This window comes from Lepus europaeus, chromosome 11 (genome assembly GCF_033115175.1).
Source record: "Lepus europaeus isolate LE1 chromosome 11, mLepTim1.pri, whole genome shotgun sequence".
In the NCBI taxonomy this organism is placed as follows: domain Eukaryota; kingdom Metazoa; phylum Chordata; class Mammalia; order Lagomorpha; family Leporidae; genus Lepus; species Lepus europaeus.
Genome location: NC_084837.1, coordinates 17138054 through 17162546, shown reverse-complemented (window position 1 = coordinate 17162546; position 24493 = coordinate 17138054). Strand labels below are relative to the sequence as shown.

The following is a 24493-nucleotide window of genomic DNA, read 5'->3' as shown; positions in this document are numbered from 1 at the left end:
TGGTTCACTCCTCAAATGGCTGCAGTAGCTGGGGCTGGGTCAGGCTGAAGCTAGCAGTCCAGAGCATCTTTTGGGTCTCCCACATTAGTGCAGGGGCCCAAGCACTTGGGCCATCATCTCTTGCTTTTCTCAGGTGCATTAGCAGAGAGCTGGATTGGAAGTAGAGTAGCCGGGTCTCCAATAGGCACCCATATGGGATGCTGGTGTTTCAGGCAGCAGCTTTACCTGCTGCACTGCAGTGTTAGCCCCAGTAGAATTGTTTTTAAAAAATATTTATTTATTTCTTTATTTGAAAGACAGAGCTATAGACAGAGTGGCACACACACACTCACAGAGATAGAGAGGGATATATATATAGAGACATTTCTTTCTTATTTATTTATTTGACAGAGTGGATAGTGAGAGAGAGAGACAGAGAGAAAGGTCTTTTTGCTGTTGGTTCACCCTCCAATGGCCGCTGCGGCTGGCGCATTGTGCTGATCCGAAGCCAGGAGCCAGGTGCTTCTCCTGGTCTCCCATGCGGGTGCAGGACCCAAGCACTTGGGCCATCCTCCACTGCCTTCCCGGGCCATAGCAGAGAGCTGGCCTGGAAGAGGGGCAACCGGGATAGAATCCAGCACCCCAACTGGGACTAGAACCCGGTGTGCCAGCTCCGTAAGGTGGAGGATTAGCCTGTTAAGCCACGGCGCCGGCCGTATAGAGAGATTTCATACACCAGTTTGCTCCCTAAATGGCTGCAACGGCTAGGGCTGGGCCAGGCTGAAGCTAAGAGCTTGGGACTCCATCTGGGTCTCCTGTGTGGGTGGCAGAGGCCCAATTACTTGGGCCATCTTCTGCTGCTTTCCCAGGTAGGGAGCTGGATTGGAAATGGAGCAGCCAGGACTGAAACTTGTGGTTATATGGGATGCCAGTGTCATGGGTGGTGGCTTAACCTATTGTGCCACAATGCCGGCTCCTGAAGTGCTGATTTTTAGTGAATGCCTTAAGAGTCTGCTTGCCCAATCCTGTTGGGTGGTTAAACATTGCTGCCACTCTTGTCAGAGACTTTCCTTTAGTGTGCCCTGCTGCAGATGTTGTTGTATGTTGTAGTATTGTGGGGAAAAGGGCAAGCTTTAGAGTTGGGCATTTTCCCAAAGCTCATCTCTGGCAGCCTTAGTGTTGTGTGATCTTTGGTGAAGTAATTGAACCTCTGAGCTTTAATTTCCTGACTTAGAAAAAATGAGTCTATTACTATACTTCTGAAGTTCCTTTATGATGAACATTTCTTTACTTGCAACATCGTTTTATAGATGTGAGATCAAAATGTGAGAGCACGTTGGAAAAGGATACTAAGACAAAACACTACTGATTAAAAGCATCTGTGTTGCATACAAAAAAACCTTAAAATTTCAAAAGCTATGTTATCACCTCTTGAGAACTTTTATGTAAATTAGCTACTAATGAAGACAAGCCAGTTAGAGACATTTGTACAAATGAGCTCAGTTTGCAGATCTAAGTGATCTGTATTTCCTCTCCAGTCTCTGTTCTCACCAGTGGCATGATTATTATTATTAGTTTTTAAAGATTTATTTATTTATTTTGAAAGGCAGCGTTACAGAGAGAGAGAGACAGACAGACAGAGATATCTTCCATCTGCTGGTTCACTCCCCCAATGGCAGCAGTGGTCGGGGCTGGGCAGATCCAAAGCCAGGAGCCAGAAGCTTCTTCTGAGTCTCCTACTTGGATTCAGGGGCCCAAGGACGTGGGCCATCCTGTGTTGTTTTCCAAGTCCACAACAGAGAGCTGGATCAGAAGTGGAGCAGCTGGGTCTCGAACTGGAGGCCGTATGGGATGTGGGCAGTGTAGGCGACAGCTTTACTTGCTATGTGCCATGATTATTTTACATTTGTTCCTTCTCCTTGGGATCTCGTGCTGCCCTTCTGTCCTCCTGGAGCACTCCTCCAGGGCTTCATTTCTGTCTGCAGTCTGGCTCATTCTTGGCTTCCTCCAGTGAAGCTTGCTTTATTGTCCTACTCATGTTCCCGTATCCTTGCAGTCCTTTATGATGCCCCAGCTGCTCTACTTTGGATGATGCTTACTTGAGTCCTTTCCTCTTTTCAGTCTTTTGATCTTTGATTCCTAGGTTGCCTTGTGTATTCCTCCAGGTGTACAGTCTCCACCTTCCAAGCAAAGGATTCCCAATCACCTGTACAGTTTCTGTCTTACCCCTTCCCTTCCGATGCTACCCATGTGGTGAAAGAGTAGGCTGAGTAGTCATTCTTACTTCCATGTGAACTGGACTTCCTCTTGGGTTTAGTCTTTAAATATTTCATCTCTTGGCATTTTACAAAAGTAATTTTTATTTATTTGAAAGGCAGAGAGACAGAGACAGACATGCGGGGATCTTCTATCTCTTGGTTTACTCTCCGAAAATCTACAACAGCTAGGGGCCAGTCTGAAGCCAGCAGCCCCAGGAACTCAATCTAGGTGGCAGAGATCAAATCCTTCAGCCATCATCTGCTGCCTCCCAGGGTACACATGATTGGGAAGCTGGAGTCAGAAGTAGTGCTAGGTCTTGAACTCACATTCTCCAGTATGGGATGTAGATGGCTCAAGTGGCATCTTAACGGCTGTGTCTGTTTTTTTTTTTTTTTTTTTATAAGATTTATTTACTTGAAAGTGTTACACAGAGAGAAGGAGAGGCAGAGAGAGAGAGAGAGAGAGAGAGAGAGGTCTTCCATCTACTGGTTCACTCCCCAGATGGCTGCAACAGCTGGAGCTGCGCCAATCCAAAGCCAGGATCCAGGAGTTTCTTCCGGTCTCTCATGTGGATGCAGGGGCCCAAGAACTTGGGCTGTCTTCTACTGCTTTCCCAGGCCATAGCAGAGAGCTGGATCAGAAGTAGAGCAGCCGGGACTCAAACCGGCGCCCAGATGGGATGCTGGCAGTGAAGGTGGTGGCTTACCTGCTACTCCACTGCGCTGGTCACTTTTTTTTTCTTTTTTAAAATGACTCTAGACACTGGTGTTTCTCAACCTAGACTGCATTCTATATACTGATATATGTAGCGAGCCCTGCCAATCTGGGAAAGTTCCAGAGTGCATGCAGTCTGAGCTGGGGATGGCTAGGGATGGTAGCCTACAATCTTTCCTTGGAGGTTGGAATCCTCACGAGGCCATCCTTTATATAGTTTTTGCTGGATTCTAAATTTGAGTTTCTAGTCTTGAACACTCCTGAGATCTAAATGTATATTTACTCTGTGTGTGTGCGCACACACAAGCATGCATGTGTCTGTGTGCCAAGGTGGGAGGTGGACTCTTGAGTTCATCGTCAGTGGTTAGTACAAATCTCAGTGGTTACTAAGCTATTTCTCATCCCTGTTCTGTTCCCTGTCTCATGTTTTCTCCTTTTACATCTGATCTGACTCATTTGATCTGAAATAATCATAAATACATTCCTTGTGTTGGTTTAGGCTTTCTTTCTTTTTTTTGAGCTCTTGGTAATGGCCTATTTGAGTTTCTGTTTCTAGTTTTCTTCCTTCTTTGTAGCCAATGCATTGGTACTGAATGATATTTAAGGCATAGGTTCATTTATTTCCTTGGGTGCCTAGAAGTAGTTTGTAATTCTTGGAGCATGGCACACATGGGGCTGTGAAGTTGGGCCCTTGTTTGCTTCTCAGCCTTCTGTGCTCTGTGGTGGGGACTGGCTATGAACCCTGCAGGCAGATCTTAGCTACCTTCCTTTTACTGAATGAACAGATGAACAGAGCCTTTCCATTCACTCATTAAACCTCAAGGGCTTGGGGTTTTAGGAAAGAACTTATTTCTCCCTTTGATTTGATACTTCTACCGAGATTCATATGTTTTCATTCCGTGTATGTTATGGCAGTTACCTTCTTAGTGATGTGAACAGATAAGATGGTACTGAAAGAAAGCTGTGCTTTCTCTGAAAACTAAATTGGGTGCTGACTTGGTTTTCTGTTGCTGTGTGACAAGTCCCTATCCCAAATTTAGCAATTTAAAATAACACACATATGCGCTCTAATAGTGTTGTGAGTTAGGAGTCTGGCCACGATTTAGCTCGGTCCTCTGCTTCTTGTCTCACAAGGTGGCAGCCAGGGTGGCAGCTGTGCTGTGCTCTCATCTGGAGCGTGTTGGCAGAGCCGGGGTCCTTTCAGTTTGGGACTAAAGCCTTGGGCTCTTACGTGCTGCCTGTTTTCTTCGACAGTTCATAGGAAACCTGGCTGCTTGCTTCTGCAAGACTCAGCAAGGGCTTCTGTTCAGGATGACTCAGTCTGGTTTTAAAGAACTTCCCTTCACCCCATCACATAGGCCCATGCAGATAATTTTCTGTTTAGAACCTTAATTACATATGCAGAATCCTTTTTACCTTTGTCACAGAACAGAAAAACTGTAGTCGGAAGTATGACAACCCATCAGGATGAGGAGATTATAGAGGATGTGTATGTATACCTGGGGCCAGAATATTGGGGACTTTTGGTGAGTTTTGCCTACTACTTAGTTTGGGTAAATGTAAGAAGCTAAAGTTTAAAATGTTCAAGGTTAAGTTGGAAAGTACTGTAAGTGTTAGAGAAAAGGTCTTAAAAATCTGGAAGACTTCTGTGCTGATTGCCCACATAGTGTCCTTCAGTTCTTGCTGTTTTAAAGAAACTGAGGTTGGAGATGCTTCATGAGGATGTTGCCTCCCAGACTGATGGCAGAATGAATTAGCAGTCTTCCATTGCAAGATGTGCAAACACCAGGCTCCTGGCTTTGGCCTGGCTCAGCCCTGGCTGTTACAGCCATTTGGAGAGTGAACCAGTGGATGGAAGACCTCTCTCTCTGTCCCTCCCTCAGTCTCTGTAATTCTGCCTTTCAAATAAATTAAATAAATTACTTTTTTTTTTCTTCCTGGAAGTTCTCCCCCCTACCCCTGACACCTTTTATTTAAGGTATACATACTTCATGCATTTCATAAATACAACTTTAAGAACATAGTGATTCTTCCCATCCTACTTACTCTCCCACCCTTCTTCCTCCCTCTCCTATTCCCATTCTTGTTTTTTTACCAAGATCTATTTTCGATTAACTTTATACACATAAGATTAACTCTATACTAAATAAAGTGTTCAACAGATAGTATGGAAAAAAAAGGTTCCTCAACAGTTGAGACAAGGGCTGTTCAAAATTATCATATCTCAAAGTGTCAATTTCACTTCTGTAGATTACCTTTTAGGTACTCTATTTGTTACCACAGATCAAGGAGAACATATGGTATTTATTCTTTTGGGATGGCTTATCCCACTGAGTATAATGTTTTTCAGTAACATCCATTTTGTTGCAAATGATAATATTTCATTTTTGTTTTACTGCTTTGTAGTGTAGTATTCCATGGTGTACATATCCCAAAATATCTTTATCCAGTCTTCAATTGTGAGACATTTGGGTTGATCCATATCTTAGCTGTTGTGAATTGAGCTGCAATAAACATGGGGTTACAGATAACTTTCAAATGCTGATGTCATTTCTCTTGGATAAATTCCCAGGAATAAGATGGCTGGACCATATGGTAGATGTAAATTCAGATTTCCAAGGTATCTACATACTGTCTTCTACAGTGTCTGTACCAATTTACATTCCCACCAACAGTGGATTAGGATACCGTTTTCCCCACATTCTCTCCAGCATTTGTTGTTTGTTGATTTCTGCATGAAAGCCATTCTAATGAGGGTGAGGTGAAACTTATTGTGGTTTTGATTTGCATTTCCCTGATGGCTAGTGATTCTGAACATTTTTTCATGTGCCTTTGGCCATTTGGATTTCCTCTTCTAAAAAATGTCTGTTTAAGTCCTTTGCCCATTTTTTTTTTTTTTTAATTTTTTGACAGGCAGAGTGGATAGTGAGAGAGAGAGACAGAGAGAAAGGTCTTCCTTTTTGCTGTTGGTTCACCCTCCAATGGCCACTGCGGCTGGTGCATCTCGCTGATCCGAAGCCAGGAGCCAGGTGCCTCTCCTGGTCTCCCATGTGGGTGCAGGGCCCAAGGACTTGGGCCATCCTCCACTGCACTCCCGGGCCATAGCAGAGAGCTGGCCTGGAAGAGGGGCAACCGGGATAGAATCCGGCGCCCCAACCAGGACTAGAACCCGGTGTGCAGGTGCCGCAAGGTGGAGGATTAGCCTGTTAAGCCACAGCGCCAGCCCTTTGCCCATTTCTTAACTGAGTTGTTTGCCTTGTTGTTGTTGAGTTTCTTGATCTTTTTATATATTCTGGTTATTAATCCTTCATCAGTTGCATAGTTTGCAAATAATTTTTCCCATTCTGATGGTTGCCTGTTCACTTTGCTGAGTGTTTCTTTTGCTGTAGAGAAGCTTCCCAATTTGATGTAATCCCATTTTCAATTCTGGCTTTTATTGCCTATGCCTCTGTGGTCTTTTCCAAGAACTCTTTACCTATGCCAATGTCTTTCAGGGTTTCACCCATTTTTTTTTTCTAATAATTTGATGATATTGGGTTATAGATTTAGGTCTTTGATCCATTTTGAGTAGATTTTTGTGTAAGGTGGAAGTAGGGGTCTTGCTTCATACTTCTGCATGTGGAGAGCCTATTTTCCCAGCACCATTTGTTAAAGAGACTGTCCTTGCTTTAGGGATTGATTTTAGCTCCTTTATCAAAGATAAGTTGGTTGTAGATGTGTGGGTTGATTTCTGGTGTTTCTATTCTGTTCTATTGGTCTACCCATCTGTTTTTGTACCAGGCTATTTTGATTATAACTGCTCTGTAGTATGTCTTGAAATCTGGTATTGTGATGCCTCTGGCTTTGTTTTTGTTGTATAAGATTGCTATAGCTATTTGGGATCTCCTATGTTTCCATATGAGTTTCAGCATTGTTTTTTTCCTATATCTGTGAAGAATGTCCTTGGTATTTTGATTAGTATTGCATTGAATTTGTAAATTGCCTTTGGTAGAAAGGACATTTTGATGATATTGAATCTTCCAGTACATGAACATGGAAGATTTTTTCATTTTTTTGGTGTCTTCTATTTTTTTCTTTAGTGTTTTGTAATTTTTATCATAGAGATCCTTGATGTCCTTGGTAAAACTTAGTCCAAGGTATTTAATTGTTTTTATAGCTATTGTGAATGGAATTGTTCTTAGAAGTTCTTTCTCAGCAGTGGCATTGTCTGTATATATAAAAACTATTGATTTTTGTGTGTTGATTTTTATATCCTGCCACTTTACCAAACTTTTTTATGAATTCTGATTGCCTCTTAGCGAGTCTTTTGGATCCCCTATATATAGAATCATGTCATCTGCAATTAGGGATACTTTGACTTTCTCCTTCCCAATTTGTATACCTTTGATTACTTTTTCTTGCCTAATGACTTTGGCTAAAACTTCCAGGACTGTATTGAATAGCAGTGGTAAGAGTGCTCATTCTTGTCTGGTTCTGCATCTCAGTGGGTATGCTTCCAACTTTTCTCCATTCAGTATGATGCTGCCCATGGCTTTGTCATAAATTGCCTTGATTGTGTTGAGCAATGTTCTTTTTATACCAGTTTGCTGAAAGTTTTCATCATGAAAGGATATTGTATTTTATGAAATTCTTTCTCTGGATCTATTGAGATAATCATACGTTTTTTTGTTCTTCAGTTTATTAATGTGCTCTGTCTGTTGTTGCTGTTGATTTCTTCTGAGAGGATTTGTTCTGAGAGGAGGAGCATGGTGGGGGCAAGAGGCACGGAGTCACCACACAGACCCCAGGAGTCGGGTGAAAGCAGGCCTGAGGCAAGCAGCTCGCAGACTCGTTTATTTCAGTTGGTACAACAGCTTATAATGCCAAGACAGCCAGTCGAGTCAAGGGGCGGTCTGTGCCCTAACCAATCACAGCCTGTAGCCAGGCAGGCTCCGAAGCCATCCAATCACAGCTTGTTGCCAGGCAGGGTCCGTTTGCCATGTGGTTTCCAAAGCCATCCAATCACAGCCTGTTGCCAGGCAGGCTCCGTTGCCAGGTGGGTTTCAAAGCCATTCCTGAGTAACTGATGCTCGCTTGCCAGCGGCCATCTTGGCATGGCCTTCTCATTCCACCATATTCTGTCACATTCATTGATTTGCGAATCAGTTGTTCAACCATCCCTGTATAGCAGGGATAAATTCCAAATGGTCCAGGTGAATGATCTATCTGATGTATTGTTGGATTTGGTTGGCTAGTATTGGAGAATTTTTGTGTCTATGTTCATCAGGGAAATTGATCTGTAGTTCTCTTTGTTGTTTCTTTTGCAAGTTTAGGAATGAAGGTGATGCTGGCTTCATAAAAGGAGTTTGGGAGGATTCCTTCCCTTTCAACTATTTTGAATAGCTTGAGAAGAATTGGAGTTCGTTCTTCTTTAAATGGTAGAATTTGGCAGTGAAGCCATTGGTACTGGGCTTTTCTTTTTTTCTTTTTGACAGGCAGAGTGGACAGTGAGAGAGAGAGATAGAGAGAAAGGTCTTCCTTTTTGCTGTTGGTTCACCCTCCAGCGGCCGCCACGGTAGGCGTGCTGCGGCCGGCGCACCGTGCTGATCCGATGGCAGGAGCCAGGTGCTTCTCCTGGTCTCCCATGGGGTGCAGGGCCCAAGCACTTGGGCCATTCTCCACTGCACTCCCTGGCTGGCCACAGCAGAGAGCTGGCTTGGAAGAGGGGCAGCTGGGACAGGATCGGTGCCCCGTCCGGGACTAGAACCCGGTGTGCCGGCGCCGCAAGGCAGAGGATTAGCCTATTGAGCCGCGGCGCCTGCTGATACTGGGCTTTTCTTTGCTGGAGATTCTTTGTTACTGGTTGACTTTCCATCTTGGTGATTGGTCTGTTTAGGTTTTCTATGTCTTTATGGCTTAATTTAGATAGGTTGTATGTGTCTAGGGATCTATCCATTTCTTCTAGATTTCCTGATTTGTTGGCATACAGCTCTTTGTTGTAATTTCTGATTTTATTTCTGTGGTATCTGTTGTTGCATTTCCTTTTTCAGTTCTAATTTTAATGATTTGGTTCTTCTTCTTCTTCTTCTTCTTCTTCTTCTTCTTCTTCTTCTTCTTCTTCTTTTTTTGGCTAGTTGGGCCAATGATGTGTCAATTTTGTTTATTTTTTTCAAAAACCCAGCTCTTCATTTTGCTGAGAGAGGGAGAGACAGAGAGATAGTCTGTCTGCTTGTTCACTCTGTAGAGGGCTGTAACAACCTGGGCTGGGTCAGGCTGAAGACAAGAGCCAGTAGCTTCATCAGGGTCTCCCATATGGGTGGCAGGTGCCCAAACACTTGGGCCATCATCTGCTGCTTTTCCCAGGTCATTACCAGGGAGCTGGATCGGAAGTGGAGCAGCTGGGACACAAACCGTTGCCCATATGGGTTGTGGCGCAGTGCTGACTTCTCAGATTGCTTTAAAAATATCTTTAATTTTATCTTTTACATTTAAAACTTTATTTTCTAATAACATGAATATTATCATAAAGTTTATGTTGCTATTGCTTTGTCATTCAACATACATGAAATAACTTTAAAATTATAATATCAATATTGTAACTGTCAACAAGACTAATGAGTAAAGATTTTTTCTTAGAGTATATTCCACTAATGATGCATACTATTCAAAGGTTTCTTGAAATCCTTTTCTTTCTGATACATGTTAGTTATTTTACTTGTTTCTATGATTAAGTTTTCGTTTTTAAAGATAAAAACCATGTCTATGTTTTCAAAGTAAAGATATATGTGATGTATTCACAATCATACTTTCACCAGTCTCTTGCTGCCTTCACCCATGTTGCTTCCCTGTCTCCCCACAGGTGATCAGTTTTGGCTTGTCTTCTTATTACATGCAGATGTATTTTTTTTTTTTTTTATCTTACGCAAAAGTTAGCATAGTATATACACTAATAGGCCCCATGCCTTTTTCACTTAACTATATTTCTTGGGAGATTTTAATTAAATGTTACTTATTTTTGAATAAATTGTTGACTAAAATTGATTTATTCTTCAGCAGTTGAATAAATAAGGGTGATAGTGGGGCCAGCACTGTGGCATAGCCTGTAGAGCTGCTGCCTGTAGTGCCGGAACCCCATATGGGTGCCAGTTCGAGTCCTGGCTGCTCCACTTCCGATCATCTCTCTGCTATGGCCTGGGAGGGCAGTGGAGGATGGCCCGGGTCCTTGGGCCCCTGCATCCACAATGGAGATCCGAAAGAGGCTCCTGGCTCCTGGCTTTGGATTGGCACAGCTCCAGCTGTTGTGGCCATCTGGGAAGTGAACCAGTAGATGGAAGACCAACCAACCTCTCTCTCTCTCTCTCTCTCTCTCTCTCTCTCTCTCTCTGCCTCTCCTTCTCTCTCTGTGTAACTCTGACTTTCAAGTAAATAAATAAATCTTGAAAAAAAAAAATAAGGGTGATTGAGATGCCTCCTCCCCATATCAATATTTAAAAATTGCAATGTGAGTAGGAGCACTCTGTAAGTTTGTCTTCTTTATCATTGCCAGCTTGCGTTCACGAGAGATGGGCTCTGTGGTCTGTGGAATGAAATGGTTAAAGATGGAGAAATTGTATATACTGGAACAGAGTTAACTCAGAATGGAGAGCTCCCTCCTAGAAAAGGTAAGAGTCTTTAACTATGACCATTATAAATTGCATTTTATAGAAACTCTACAATGTGAATCTGAGTTTTTAACTTTGGTGATTGTTGTCTAAAATTATAGTTAATATTACAAGCTGCCTGGATTTCTTTTTTTTTAATGGGAACAGAAGACATTTTTGTTGCAAAACCACCTTCCTGCATTTGTGGTGGTCTCCTTGGGTATCTAGTTTGCAGCCCATAGGTGGTTGTTAATATTTACTATTTAAACAAAGTATTTCTGTTTCTCTTTGTGGAATAAATTGGAATAGTGTCCACTTGAAAATACATGGGAAAAAGTATTAGTAGATCTTCTCAATTACAACATCTAGCAAAATTTATTTTTCTGACATATTTGAAATTTCCATGTGCACACACAATAACTGAAAGATGTATACAGTAAGTGGCTATGAACTCATCTCCCAGACACTGTCACCAGTGTTTAGTGCTGCTTGTTTATCGCAGGGCTCCTGGCTCAACAGCTTTCTGTTCATCTATCAATATTTTTCACCTGGCTCCCTTGAACACTTGATGCATATCATTAAGTTGAGTTTGTTTCAGTTTTTGTCTTCAGGTAATTTTAAATAAATATATATATATATAAAATGTGTAGATTTTAAGTTTACCAGCTCTATAACATTACTCTAGCTCAGCAAATTCCCTCCTGGTTCAATGCTGTCCTCACTCTCTAGAGGCAGAACTAGTCCGATCCTTCTTTAGTATCAATTTTGCCTGCTATAGAGCATTATGTTGATGAAATAATGTAGTACATGTGCTCTTTTGTGTCGTCATCTTTCACTCTGTATAATGTTTTCGAGTTTCACCCTTTTTTTCTTGCCATGTATCAGCAGTTCATTCTGTACATTTAAAAATGTTTTATACTTCTTCCTAGCCCTGCAGTGTTTATTAATGAATTAAAACCTTTTCCAAGGTGTTTTGCATTAAATATTAGTTCTGTAAGGTGTTCTAAGAAAAGCTAATTACATGGAAAAACCCAGAGTGTAAGTATGTGTATACAGTAGTTTCTATTAATTAACTTATTTGAGAGGCAGAGAGAGAGAGAAAATGGGCGAGAGGGCACTCACATGTTCTGGCTTACTTCCCAAATGCATTCAGTGGCTGATCCTGGGCTGGGAACTCATTCCACATCTCCTGTGTGCATGGCAGGAGCCCCGATACTTGAGCTGTCCTTGTTGGCCTTGCATGCTATTCTTTGGCAGTAAGGCGGAGTCAGGAGCTGGACGTGGGTATTGAACTCAGGTACCCGAATGCGAGGCTCGGACGTCGTCTTTTTTTTTTTTTTTTCCTTAAGGTTTATTATTTACTTGAAAGGCAGAGTGTTAGAGAGAGAGGGAGAGCGAGTGAGCTGTGCAGTCTTGTTCACTTTCCAAATGGTTATAACAGCTGGGGCTGGGTCAGCTCAAGCCAGGAGAAGGAACTCCATCTGGATCTCCATGTGGGTGGCAGGAACTCAAGTAGTTGAACTGTTGTTTGCTGTTTCCCAGGCGCCTTTGCAGGGAGCTGGAGGATATGCTGGGACTTGAACTCCAATGTGGGAAGTGGGCATCCTAGTGGTGCTTTAGCTTATAGTACCACAATGTTCACCCTGACATGGACATTTTTTTTTTAAGACTTATTTGTTTATTTGAAAAGCAGAGTTACAGAGAGGCAGGAACAGAATGAGAGAGAGAGAGAGATGAGAGAGAGAGAGAGAGAGAGATGAGAAAGAGAGAGAATGTCCTCCATCCATTGGTTCACTCCCCAAATGGCCACAGTACCTGGAGCTTCTTCTGGGTCTCCCATGTGAGTGCAGGGGCCCAAGTACTTGGGTCTTCTTCCCGTGCTTTCCCAGGCACATTAGCAGGGAGCTGTATCGAAAGCAGGGGACTGTATCGAAAGCAGGGGACTGTATCGAAACTGGGGACTCAAACTGGAGCTCATGTAGGATGCCAACGTTGTAGGCGGTGGCTTAAACTGCTGAGCCACAATACCAGCCCCATAATTTTCTATTTTTAGTGTAGTATGATGTGTGCTTTTTGTTATTAGAAAATATTTTGTAGATAGATTTATACATACCACGTTTTATTTTTAAGACTGTATATTTGTGTTGTTTGTAATGTAGCTAATTGTGAGACAGATTACAGTAGACATTCCTTAAATGCAGAGTTTTAATTTCTTTATATTTTTCTTTCAGCTTGCTGAATGTTTTTCCCCAAAAGGGTTGATTATTTTCTTTCTCACACGACCATGGTTGAGTGGGTTCTTAATGTTGTGAAGCTTGAATCTTTCATAGTTTTTGTCTGAAAAGTAGTGGCTTCTAATAATTTATACTTTCCCCTCTTTTGTAGTCACAGTTAGGATTTCCTGGGCCTGCAGATAAGGAAAGAAAATTCCCTCCCAGGCAGTAAGCTTTTGGCAGTCAGGCACCACCAGGGATAAGCCTCAGGCAGGGCTGGATTGTAGTCTTCCTTTTTTCAAGTTGTTTCTTACTAACATCCTGGTAGGGCTCTTTGTGTTTATTGTCTTGAGGGGAGAGTAAAGGAAGAAATAGGATGTACATGATAAGGGGCAGAGCTAGAAATTGAAGGCAGTCCTAAAAAAACTTCCTTGTTATTTCCGTTACACTTCAAGTTTACTTCATTGACATCATGACTGACTGCCTGTAGTTCAATGAATCTTTTTTTGGTTTTTATGTTTTTGAACTTTTTTTTGGTGAGTATTAATGGTTTGATTCTATCTGTGCTGATTAATGACTTTCCTGCTGATTTTATAGGTTTTTTTCTTTTTCTAAAATAAAAGGCACTTAAAATCTGGCCTTTCCCCTAAAATAATTATTAGGACAAAATTAAAAACTCCACAGAGGTGTGTAAGAGGATAGCACAGCCCCTGTGGTGCTGCACAAGTAAGATTGGATGGATTTTGAGGGAGGACTGTTTCTTGTGAGGGGCTTAGCCTGGGTCTGTCCTCAGAAGATGGTGGTGTGAGAGGGAGAGGTGGGCACAGGACCTTCAGGGGGAGGATAATGGAAAAGAGCCAGCCATGGTTGCAGAGCAGACAGGGCAGGTAGCCATGAGTAGGGGGCCTAGAAGGGGCTTGTACCAGGCTGGAGGGACGTGTGCTCCTTGGAGTGTGCCTGTACTGCATCCTGGGACAGGTGCATGCTGACACAGTGTTCACATACCATTCTGTATATTAAAGTTTAAAAGTCACTGCTGCAGAGGGACATTGAGGTTAGCCGATGTAGTCAGGCCTCCTTACCCTAGCAGTTGGAGCTCTAAGAATGAAGTTTTTCTAATCTGTAGTCTAACGGTTCTCAAATCCAGGTCACATCAGGATTTTCTGGAGGGCTTGTCCAGACACTGTGGCTGGCTCCACTCCCAGAGGCTCTGATTCAGTAGATTTGGGGGAGTCCTTGGAGTTGCCCTTTCTAGCGCATGTTCAGTTCATGCTGGTGATATTTTCTTTACACAGTGATTCATTTCAGTTGCACAGACCTAGCCTATTGTAGTGGGTTTTTGAGACCAAAAAGAAAGGAAAAGAGTTTCCTTGTGCATTCACTGGAAAATTGAACGTTAAAAAAAAGGCTGTGTTCCAAATCAACCACAATTAGTTGTCCTCAATAATTATTGCTTCTTATTGTTCAAGTTCTTGAGTCCTTTCTGGAAAGGTTAACTTACCCCCGGTATTCTGTCTGAGATGTAGTTGGTGTTGCAACCTTGAAGCAGTGATGGTGGTTTTTGCTGGGATCTTTGCTCTTGTCTGTGAGTCTCTTCCCTACAGGATCCGTAATTCTCTGAGGGTCTGAGATTGTCCTTGTTTGTTTTGACTTTTGCTTGGACCAGAGGCTCTTGGGTGAGTGTAGTAAAGAAGCAGCTGATAAGACTGAAGGTTCTGGCTAGTTGTTTGTAGTTACTGACAGTATTGGAATGGACAAGATGAAATCTGAGCAGGGTAGGATTTTCAGCAGTTATGAAGATGTGTTCAGTGCCCACCTGGGGTTTAGAGCTTGATGAGGCAGTGAGGCCTTGACCCTTGTCCTTGGAACTGCAGTGTGCTTATTTCCATAGCGTCCTAGTGGTAGGAAGTTTGTCTAGGGAGGGTTAATTTTCTTGTTTTTCACTTGATGGTTTTTCTCACATTGTGGGACTGAAGTGCTGGGCAGCTCCAACCATAATGATAGCTTATTAGAAATAAGGTGCATCCCCAAATCAATTAATTTTATTTCCAGCTTTCCTCCTGCTTGTGAGTGTGGAGTCATGAATTCTGTGATGTGGGAGCCATCATTTGTTATCCCACGTACCTTGGGAGTGCATAAGACCGTTGTGACGTTGTGGTATAAGAACACCTGCAGGAAGATAGTATCTGAAAGCTCCCAGGGGAGGCTGACCCGAGCCTCGGGGTGAGGCTGTGCTGTGACTGCTCTGGGGCTGGCTTGCCCTGGTCGCAGAGAGGATGCCCAGTCTGGTAGTAAAAAGGGCTCACTCTTATTTTTAATTGATCACCTTTGTCATTTCTAATTCCATTTTGCAGGTATTGTAGCCAAGGCAGATGAAGTTTACTTTCCCTCAAACCTTTAATTTACTGTATCTGCTTGCTAGTCTTTTACTACCTTTCATGTTCTGGCTTAACCAGACATTTTTTATAAGGCAAAATTTACTGTATTTCTTCCATTATCTTGCATACATGTTGCATTTTTGTGCTACCATTTTTTCTGGTTTAATCTTAGCTATTCATATTGATTATAACTTTTATCCAAATTAAGTAACTTCTAATTCATATAGTGCTTTTTCTCCTGATAGATACTAAATAGAAAGTGGTTTCCATACCAGTTCTACAATTTTCCAGCACCAACTGGACATCCAGTAGTTCAGTTCATTTTGGACACAGCAAGTGTTAGCACAACCCAAAAAGATGAAGACTCATTCTCTCAAGACCGTCCAACTTTAGCCACTAGCTGGGTTCTAAATGGGATTCTAAAGCTACTCATATTTCTGCTGGTTTACTAGAGATTTTGGGCTTCCTGTGACCTCCCTAGCACGACTCACACAATGCAGGAAAATAAGTTTATTGGTTTATCTAAAGGATGCAATTCAGGAATAGCCAATGGAAGACATGCATAGGGCAAGGAGTAGGGAGGTGGGAGGGGTTGCAACTGCCATCCACTGTTCTGACATCCTACCCTTCCAGCAGCTTACCAGCTCCAAGTGTTCAAGTTTTTTTTTTTTTTTTTGACAGGCAGAGAGGACAGTGAGAGAGACAGAGAGAAAGAAAGGTCTTCCTTTGCTGTTGGTTCACCCTCCAATGGCCACTGCGGCCGGCGCGCTGCGGCCGGTGCACTGCGCTGATCCGATGGCAGGAGCCAGGTGCTTATCCTGGTCTCCCATGGGGTGCAGGGCTCAAGCATTTGAGCCATCCTCCACTGCACTCCCTGGCCACAGCAGAGAGCTGGCCTGGAAGAGGGGCAGCCGGGACAGAATCCGACACCCCGACTGGGACTAGAACCTGGTGTGCTGGCACTGCAAGGCGGAGGATTAGCCTATTGGGCCGCGGCACCGGCCAAGTGTTCAAGTTTTTATAACCCAATCTCCAGCTGCCCCCTTCCTCTGGTGTGTGGCAAAAGTTCCCACCCTCTCATGTCATGTTTGGTCTTTCTGGTGACCAGGCCCTGACCAGGAGCTATATAGATCCAAATATATGAGTTTTTAGGAGCTCTGTATCAGGAACCTGGGACAAAGACCACATTTATAGTTGTATATACATACCATGGTTAAAAAAACAGGAAGTATGGATTTGAGCATTTTAGGAGAGCTCTTGAGTTCACACTGTAAGTGCTTCATTTTACATGTTTAATGAGCAAGAAGAGCATGCTCATTAACAGGTGCAAAGGGTGTCTCTGAGTCCTGTTGCTTGGTAGCAATAAGAGATAAAAGCATGTTTGCATGTGTTTACTAACCTGTGGTTGGTGATTGTGGATTTCTTTATTCTCTTTTAGGATTTGTTCAAGAGTTCAAGGATCTGTTCACAGATTGATTACCAATTCAGTTACTTAATTTTTTAAATAGTTGTTTTTAACATATTTTTTTTGAAAGGCAGAGTTACAGAGAGAGAGGGAGAGACAGAGAGAGAGATATTGATCTTCCATCTGCTGATTCCCTCCTCAAATGGCCACAGTGCCCGGGGCTGGGCAAAGCTAATGCCAGGAGCCAGGAACTCCATCTGAGTCTCCAAGGTAGATGTCCAGAACCCAAGCACTTGGGCCATCCTCCTCTGCTTTCCCAGGTGCATCATGAGAGAGCTGTATTGGAAATGGAGCAGTTGGGATTCAAACTGGTGTTTCTGCTGTCCCACAACACTGACCCCAACTCACTTAATTTAATATTGGGCTAATGTCTTTAGGTTAAAGACAGATTTGAACATTGCTTGTAAGCTGATACTCTATAGAACAGCATGGTTTCTGGTGACATAAAAACATTTGTCAGAATTTTATTCAACTAGAATAAGTCTATAATGTTAGCATTTTCACACTTTTCTTAAAAATTTATTTATTTATTTCAAAGGCAGAGTGACAGAGCAGGAGAGACAGAGAGAGAAAGAGAAATCTTCCACTCTGAAGTTCTCTTCCTAAATGGCTTCCACAGGTCTGGGCCAGGTTGAAACCAGGACCAGGAACTCCATCTAGGGCTCCCACATGGTTGGCAGGGGCCCAGGTAGATGGGACATGTTCTGCTGCCTTCCCAGGCACATTAGTAGGAAGTTGGATCTGAAGCAGAACAGACAGGATTTGAACTGTCTTTCCCAGATGGGAGGCCAGCATTGCAAGTGGTGGCTTAACCTGATGTGTCAGATGGCTGGCCCCATTTTCATAATCTTAAATTTCTGGGTGAAATTCATGTCTCTCTGCCTGGTAAGCACAGCCTGTGCAGAAAGTTTAGAAAATTTGGATTAACTAGGCCTTCCTTGGAAAACAAACCCCAGGCTTACAAAACATGTATATTGTTGTGTTAAATGCTATGCTGTTATCATATCAGTGCATGAAGACAAAGGCCTCTGTAATCAGAATAATTTAGTCTGTCTGTTTCTCTAAGGAGTCACCTGGATTCTGTGAATTTGGATTTTATATATATATATATTTCTGAATTAGCAGTTTCTGAGAGACTTCTTTTTAAAATTTTCCTCTTAAAAGGCTGATCATTATTTAAAGAATCAGAAATCTCTTTGTTTTTCTGGGAATTCTCGATTTCCAATTGATTAGATAAGCCTTAGTCTTTTAAGCCAGTTGGAATAGGTGTGTTACCAAATATCCTAGACTCCATAATTAGTTAATAATAATTGATAATTCCTTCTAGAGGTAGGAAAATATTTTATAAAGATGCAGTGAAAGGTATTTCCGGTTTTACTTGTGTTGCAAAGGAAGCTTTCCTTGCTACATGAATTTTCTGTTTAATGATTCTGAAATATTTTTACTTATCCGATGTTTCAGTGTTGTGAAACTCCTGAAAAGTAATTTGGTGCCTGGCCCCGCAGCTGGCTATGCCATGGTGAGATGTGTTCCCCGGGGCCAGCAGTGGCTGGCTGTCCTGGAATAGGGGTGGTAACAAGCATGTTTAATGCCTAAGATGCCTCTGTGTTGAGGTGCACTATCATTTATCACAAAAAGAGAACGCACTGCCCATGAATCTGACAAGCTGTTGATGGATGCAACACTTCGATTTGCTGAACTTGGCCAACGGTGAATATTGGGATTGATGAAACACCCCTACTTCCGTGGGTTATTGGACTGACGAATGAGCTGATGAAAGTGTGTGATGGGCCTGGCAAGTGTCTGGCTTTCATTATTGCTCTCAGGTTTGTGGTTATCAGAGTGGCTTTTTAGCTGCAGACAGGAGAGTGTTAGTGTTCTGTTCATTTGTAAGTTCTCTTGGCTCTGTGAGTCACCTGTGCTGAGCACAGTGCCTGGCACTTAGGAGGTGCTCAGTGCTTCTGTTGAATGATGGCCATGTTCGGACTGCACTTGGGCCGTGAGGTATTTACCTTTCAGAGAGACTGAAGTCCTGTTTCCTATTAGAGAACTTGGAACAGCAACTTTATTTTTGTTTTTATTTTTTATTTGAAAGAGTTACAGAGAGAGAGAGAGAGAGATTTTAGATTTAATGTAATTTGAGAGAGAGAGAGAGAGAGAATGAGAGAGAGTTATCTTCCATCCTTTGGTTCACTCCCCAGATGGCTGCAGTGGCTTGGATCAGGCCAGGCCAAAACCAGGAGCCAGGAGCTTCTTCTGGGTGTGCCACATGGGTGGTTGGGGCCCAAACACTTGGGCCATCTTCTGCTGCATTTCTTAGGTCATTAGCAGGGAGCTGGAATAGGAAGTAGAGTAGCTGGGACTTGAACTGGTGCCCATACGGTATGCTGGTGTTGCATATGGCACCTTCACCTACTATGCCACAACGCTGACTCCTCCACATACCTATATTAAGTTTCATGTTAGAACATTTTTAATATTTTAACTTCTTTTATAACCTTATATTTCATGCTCAGGTTATGACATCCAGAAGTTTAGAGTTTTCACCAGTCAATTCCTTTCCAGTCCTGTTCTTCAGATACTTGCTTTTTTTTTCTCCTTAGATGTTTTGTTACTAGTTTTGATATTTTTCAGAGATAATGTATGAGTGTATAAATGCATGTAAGAAACATAATTTTTTAAAAATACGGATTAACCAAGGTTAGGAGAGTTGTACAAAAAGTGTAGTAATATAGCCGGCGCCGTGGCTTAACAGGCTAATCCTCCGCCTTGCAGCGCCGGCACACCAGGTTCTAGTCCCGGTTGGGGCGCCGGATTCTATCCCGGTTGCCCCTCTTCCAGGCCAGCTCTTTGCTATGGCCCGGGAAGGCAGTGGAGGATGGCCCAAGTGCTTGGGCCCTACACCCGCATGGGAGACCAGGAGAAGCACCTGGCTCCTGGCTTCGGATCAGCGAGATGCGCCGGCCGCAGCGGCCATTGGAGGGTGAACCAACGGCAAAAAGGAAGACCTTTCTCTCTGTCTCTCCCTCTCACTATCCACTCTGCCTGTCAAAAAATAAAAATAAAAAAAAGTGTAGTAATATAACATTTAGGGTTGAACTCTCAGTTTCTGGTGTGACTTTATTTATTTATTTATTTATTTATTTATTTTTTATTTTTGACAGGCAGAGTGGACAGTGAGAGAGAGACAGAGAGAAAGGTCTTTCTTTTGCTGTTGGTTCACCCTCCAATGGCCGCCGCGGTAGGCGCGCTGCGGCCAGCGCACCGCGCTGTTCCGATGGCAGGAGCCAGGTGTTTATCCTGGTCTCCCATGGGGTGCAGGGCCCAAGCACTTGGGCCATCCTCCACTGCACTCCCTGGCCACAGCAGAGAGCTGGCCTGGAAGAGGGGCAACCGGGACAGGATCGGTGCCCCGACCAGGACTAGAACCTGGTGTGCCGGCGCTGCAAGGCGGAGGATTAGCCTAGTGAGCCGTGGCGCCGGCCTGTGACTTTATTTTTTTTCTTTGAAATCAGTGAATTTACCCTGCCTGAGACCATTCCATGGATGAAGAAGAGATCAGCGAGTGGGTGAGAAGCTCACCCCAGACTATGGACAGTCTGCTGGGTCCTGGGCCGTGGTCCCACATACAACTTCCTCTATAGCATATTTTCCTCCACACCATGGGCCCAGTGAGCTGCTCTGATGTATTCACCCATGAGATGCTCAGCATGTTGCAGGGTGTGTGGGTCATTGACTTATTCCCTCATTGATCACTGACTTATTTGGTGAGTTGGGTGCACCTCTGGGTGAGAATAGCTAGAGGCACTAGCATATGGCAACAAATGAGCCAGGCATGGTCTCTGCTTTCATGGAGTTCACATTCTTCTTTTAAGATTTATTATTTATATGAAAGGCAGAATTACATGGAGAAAGGGAGAGACAGATAAGACACACACAGAGATCTTCTGTCTGCTGGTTCCCTCCCCAAATGGCCCTGATGGCTAGGCCAGACTGAAGCCAAAAGCCTGAAACTCCATCCTGGTGTCCCATGTGGGTGCAGAGGCCCAAGTATTTGGGTCATGATCTGCTACTTTCTCAGGTGCATCTGTAGGGAGCTGGATTAGAAGTGGAGCAACCTGTACTTGAACCAGTGCTCATATGGAATGCTGGTGTTGAGGCACTGGCTTAACCTGTTTTGCCACAGTGCTGGCCCCAGGGAATTTACATTCTAACTGGGGATAGTGTGTCAGCGATATAAAGAAAACATAACGGGATGATGCAAGAAACTACCAGGGTAGGTCCCAATAGGTAGGTAGCCAGGGCCCCATAATTTTACCGTACATCCCTCACACTGGGGTGAGACAGTTGTACTCAGCTGTGACCTTGGAGCAGGCTCCATTGTTTTCATCCTAAGAGCTCCAGCAACAGGCAGAGTACTTGGCACACAGTAGGGATACAGTGAATATTAGTGGCATGAGTAAGTGAGCCGATCTCCTGACCTGTGGCCTCCAGCCAGACCAGGGCTGTCGATTTCCCGAGGACCCTGAGACACTGAAGGTGAATGCCCTTTATATGTCACTCAGATTGGTTTGAACTTCTTTGCTCTCTTATTCCTCCCTACTGAGTATTCATCCTTAATTTTCTCTATCTTTTAAGAATTCCATTATTGGTTTGATGGATTTTTTTCAATTTGAGAATTCAGTATTTTGTATTAAGTGCATTTTCCATTAAGGCACATCTTAATCTGCGCAGTTCTTGTGTTTTTTGTGATATTGTTACATTATCAGTGTTACCTCTGATAAAATGAACTGTAGATAATCGGTATTGTACTGCAGCTTTATAATTCAGTAGTCAAGGGAAATTTGAATGCTGTGTCTGTGGTTTTGTACCATTAAATTTCCACAACTAAAATGTTTTAAATTTGTACTTGTAGTTCTTTGTAAATAGAAAAAAGGTTTTCAGTATCATTAAAAAATACATTGTGCAGTGTCCCCCTTTAACTAGTATTTGATAAATTGGGACCTTAACATGATAGTTCATTTTATTTATTTGGTCCTTGTTTCCTAAATATTTGGTCAAATATTGTTCTGAAAGTGTCTTTTAAGATAAAGTTGACATTTAAATCCCTAATGTGGTGGGCCTGGTTGAGGGCTTAACTAGAACAGAAACGCATATTCCTCTGAACAAGAAAGAATTGTGCCTATAGACTACCTTCTGACTAATGCCACAGTAACCATTCTTCCCTGGGGCTCCAGCCTCAGAGTCTACCCTGCAGATTTTAGACTTGTATTAACATAATTAATCTCTCTGTTCCCCCCATTCTCACCACCCCACTCTCACCCCTTCCCCATTTCCCTACTTCCATTCCCGCTCCTTCCTCCCCTTCCCCCTGCCACACACACACACACACACATTTCTGTTCCTCTGGGGTACTGTAATACACTTTGTTATCCATAGGTTTTCCCATAATCTATTTTTTAAATATTTATTTATTTATTTGAAATATAGAGCAGCAGGGAGAGGGGGAGAGACAGATTGAGTAAGATCTTCCATCTGCTAGTGACCGCAAATGACTGAAAATGATCACAACAGCCAGCGCTAGGCTAGGCTGAAGCTAGGAGCCAGAAACTCCATCTGGGTCTCCCACGTGGGTGGCAGAAGCCCAGGCACTTTGGGCCCACATCAGCTGCCTTCCCCGACTCATTAGCTGGAAGCTGTGTTGGACTCCCAACTGACACTCTGATTTGGGATGCTGGTGTTGCAGCAGCGGCTTAACCTGCTGTGCCACAATGTTGGCTCCCACAATGTTTTTAAAGGTATTAAAGTAAAAAGAAAAACACAAGTGGGCAAACCTTCTTGAACAACTGAATGCAGGTCTCTCTGATGAGTGTTGCAGCAATGCTCCTCCTCATGTACCTCTTTGCCTACCTCCCTGGGGCCTGCACAGAGCTCCTGGTCCTACCTCTCTAGCTGCAGCTAACCTGGCACCTCGAGCTTCTCTCCTTGGTAACTGTGTCCTGGACATAGTGCTTTCAACAGAATTTTCCTTGGTTGATTTGCACAAGTTGCTCATCCTAGCTGGACAGGTTTAGTTCCATCTTCAAAGACGAGTATTAGAGTACCTGGAATTTGCTTGCCTGTTCCCATCCTCAGTGGTCCCTAAGGCTATTGCCTGGGGCCTTCCAAGGTTAGCCATCTTGGCTTTTCCTTCTCCACAGCATTCTACAATTTGCCATGTGTTTGGGCAGTGTATGTTCTGTTTTTGGTTTCAGGAAAACCCTGATATAAATGAATCAGCTGCCAGAGGCTACAGTTGAGAAGACTGAAGAAGGAGATGCAGGATTACACAAAATGCAGTTTATTGGGAAACCTAGGGACAGGATCTTGCCTTCTTGTGGCCATGAGATAATCAATCCCTGAATGCCCAGTCAGTAGCAAGGGGCTGTTATGGTTTGGATTGTAATTTGGGTATCTCCCAAAGACCCATGTGTCAAGGGCTTGATCCCCAGAGTCTTATGCTAATGGATTAAGAATGGAACTTAATCGAGCTTATGGTGTTTGAAGGTGATTAGATTGGTTAAGGTTACCAGGTCCCTCTATCAAATTATGATGACTTTATAAGGGGAGAGTGCACAGAGGGGTGTGTGCCTATTTCCTTCTGCCTAGCTTGCCTGGTGATCCTTTCTCGGCATGTATTATTCCATCCAGTGCCCTCAGCAGATGCCACACTAATGGGGCCACCATGTTTTGGATTGTGAACTTCCAGAACTGTGAGACCAAATAAACTTTCCTTCCTAAGTAGCTCCTCTCAGATATTTCAGTTATAGTGACAAAAAGCAAACTAATAGGGATTTTATATTCAGCTAGACAAAGGTGGCCCATGGCTAACCTAAGTGCACTTGTACTTTCTCACATTAATGTTCCAGGCATTAGATAAGGCATATTTCATAAGGCAAGGCAAGCCCAGCCCAGCAGGTTATCTTAGTTATTTTGTTTGTCCCATAAGGTTAGGGATGACTGTGTTAACTAAAGGGCAAGATGGCAATTACAGCCAAAACAGCTGTGGTCATGTCACACTTAATCCTTGTGTTTTTTCTCTGTACACATTGAGCTGTACCTTGGTGAAAAGGAGAGTAGGCAAATACTCAGGCTAATGCGGGTGATGCTGTCTTTGAGCTGGAGGAACTAATTATTGTTGGTAGTTTTCCTGACCCCCGGGGCTTCATACTCCTTTGCTATTACAAAGTATTCTAATTTATGCTCCTGAGAGTAATCTTGAAGTGTACTTGGTGATGCTTCTTATCTGTTTCCTGGTGACTGTCAAAGCTTTTCATCTTGAAGAAGAAGTGGTACAACTCGTGTTCTGGGTAGACTATTAAAATTAAGAACTTTCATTCTTTAAAAAAATATTTATTTGAGAGAGAGAGAGAGAGAAACTGTCAACTATTGTTGAGAGAGAGAGAGAGAGAGAGAGAAACTGTCATCTATTGTTTCATTCTCCAGAGAGAGAGAGAGAGAGAGAGAGAGAGAGAGAGAGAAACTGTCATCTATTGTTTCATTCTCCAGAGGCCTACAACAACAATGAGCATGGGCAAAGCTCTGAGCTGGCAGCTCAATCAAGTCTCCCATGTGGATGGGAGGAACCCAGCCATTTGAGCCAGCACCTGCTGCTTCTCAGGGTCTTCATGAACAGGCAGCTGGAGTGAGAACCTGGAGTGCTGGCATCTTAACTGCCAGGCCAAATGCCTACCCCATTCTATTTTTTTTTTTTTAATTTATTTGACAGATAGAGTTAGATAGTGAGAGAGAGAGACAGAGAAAGGTCTTCCTTTTGTTGGCTCAACCCCCAAATGGCTGGCACAGCCAGAGCCACGCCAGGAGCCA

General features: G+C 43.2%; 1 protein-coding gene across 1 annotated transcript in view; it reads left to right on the top strand.

The window, feature by feature from the left end:
* HERC2 (HECT and RLD domain containing E3 ubiquitin protein ligase 2) overlaps positions 1-24493 on the top strand; it is a 230098-nt gene that overhangs the window by 14895 nt on the left and 190710 nt on the right. Inside the window, 1 exon segment of the mRNA XM_062205025.1 lies at positions 10478-10592. Within this exon segment, the coding sequence (XP_062061009.1) occupies positions 10478-10592 (115 nt within the window).